The 2,347-nt window shown below is 38.7% G+C and overlaps 1 gene segment (V, D, J or C); it reads right to left on the bottom strand.

Annotated features, from left to right (window-relative positions):
• Positions 1-402: 402 nt before the first annotated feature.
• On the bottom strand, positions 403-753 carry LOC126495996 (immunoglobulin kappa variable 4-1-like). The segment is given in 1 exon segment: positions 403-753. A coding segment is annotated over 1 exon segment (321 nt).
• Between the last annotated feature and the right edge of the window lie 1,594 nt (positions 754-2,347).

Raw genomic sequence — 2,347 nt, 5'->3', positions numbered from 1 at the left:
CATTAAGGATGTAAGAAAGCCCTAAAGAATATAATATGGAAAAGTGGGAAAAAACCCTTTCCCACAGCTTCCAAAGCAAAAAAGCAAAAAAAAAAAAAATTGTCACCACCATCACTTCAGCCCAGAGAGTCCTATGATGGATACCAGAAGTCCAGAACTACAGAAAGATAAATCCTTCATACTCAAGCAAAAGAGTCTGTGGTATTGAGTTACAAACGACATAGAAAGATAATACTGAATTCTCCGCTGCTTTTTCACATACAGAATTTTCATACCAAAAAAATTGAGACATTTAAACCCTATATCTTCCCCAGCTCTGAAAATGTTTTGATCAGAGTTTTAGGCACACTTCAGAAGACAGAAGTGTGCAGGTGCAGGGCAGTCTGTGGAGTAGGCAGCTGTTGAGACTCTCAGAAGTTTATGTTGGAGGCTGAAACACTGTGGGAGGAGATTTATAAAGCTGTAGGCAGTAATAATCTGCCTTATCTTCAGCCTGGACACTGCTGATGGTGAGAGTGAAATCTGTCTCAGATCCACTGCCTATGAAGCGATCAGGGGCCCCAGAATCCCGAGTAGATGCATAGTAGATTAACTGTTTTGGAGCATGTCCTGGTTTCTGCTGGTACCAGTTCAAGTAGTTCTTCTGGTCTTTACTGTATAAAAGACTCTCACTGGACTTGCAGCTGATGGTGACCTTCTCTCCTATTAAAACAGCCATGAAGGATGGAGACTGGGTCATTATGATATCTGCACAGGCACCTGCAAAAGAATACAAAATGAAGATTTATAATATGCAATCACAGAATATGGTAACAGTTGAGATTTATTATTTAATAACTTTGGAATGTCACCTTGTCAGTGTATATCTTAATAATACTGTAAAAAATATTATGTCCTAGCACACATTGTAAACTTCTAATATACAAAGAAGTGACTTGAAAATTATAATATTTCTCACCAGACACCCAGAGCAGCAGGGACATGAGGACATTTGTTTGTGACTTCATCTTGCTCCTCTTGCCAGACTCATGCATCTCAGTTCACATTGTAAAAGTCTGGTTTATAAATTCTTAGCAGCTGGGCTGGCCAGGAAGGGCCCATGCAAAGCAGTCAGCAAATACATAAGGAAATGTCTGAGCAGTGTGATCGAGTGGCTAGTGACAATCAGCAGACAAAAATAACACCAAAGGCAGAATGATCACTGAAAGAAATCAGCTTATAGCTTTCCAACAGAAATCTATTAGGTACTCTAATAACAACTTTGTCTTAAAATCCAAGACATATTAAACCAATTTGCTTTTGCAGAAGTGTTAGGAAAGCTATCTCAGATTAACAGCACTAGGAAAATAATAAAATATTCTCAAAAATTCACAACAGCAAAAGAAACTTAGAGTAAGAAAACATGAATTAAAAGAAGGGATGATTGGAGAGGGAAAGAGTGGAAAAGCATGAAATAGCAAATTGAGGCTAAATGGGTTTGTTTTCTCTCATGTGTAAAGTCTCTCTTATGCTGAGTACACACTGGACTCCAGGTTCCAGACTAATAGAGAAATAGAAATTCAAAGAGCACCCCAGAATTCACTCTGTGGAAATCCTGGGGAACATTAATTTAAGATTGAGATGAGAGCTTTAATCTCAAAGCAAACCCAGCATAAACTAGTAAGTATCCTTCACACAATTTTAAGGAATTCAGGGAAAGGAGTTGTGTTTAAACTTGAGGACCACAAAAGTCAAGCAGCCAGCCACAGACTCTTACCTCAACCTCAGTCATAAAATAGCAATCTTGCTTCCAGAAATCCCAGAATGATACTGTCTCTGAGATGTTTCTTTCCATTTTATAATCCTCTCTAGTTCTGGGATTAAAGGCAAGCCCTGCTTGATTTTTATGGCAACTAAACTAATGTGGATACTGGAATTAATGATGTGTGTTACCACTGCCTTGCTGTGAGGCTGACCAATGTGGCTGTTTCACTCTCCTGAACACCAAGCAAGTTTTATTTGTTAAAATACAATTGAAATGCCACTACAGTCTCCTGCAACCATTATAATGAAGTTTTAAAAATGCTGTTTGAAGTTTCGGATTATATCCTCACCTTATTTATCTCTGAAATCAATTAGTCTAATTTATCTCTCAACTTTCAGTTTTCTCATAGAACCTCTGATATTCAGGAATGAGTAAAGGCATGATGATGGAACAGTTTGGCATGGAGGTTTTCAGGGAAAGAGCTTGCATTTCCCCATTTCAGCCATTCTAGAGAAGTATCATCAGAGAAAGGGACTGAGCTCCCAAGGTCCAGTTGAAGAGCAGAAAAAGGGAGAAGACAAGCAAGGAAGTCAGGACCCCTAG

The sequence above is a fragment of the Alexandromys fortis genome, unplaced genomic scaffold, assembly GCF_014885135.2.
Source record: "Alexandromys fortis isolate MF-2015 unplaced genomic scaffold, M_Fortis_MF-2015_v1.1 scaffold_789, whole genome shotgun sequence".
In the NCBI taxonomy this organism is placed as follows: Eukaryota; Metazoa; Chordata; class Mammalia; order Rodentia; family Cricetidae; genus Alexandromys; species Alexandromys fortis.
Note: the sequence above shows the minus strand (reverse complement) of the source record. Positions and strands in the feature narration are given on the sequence as shown.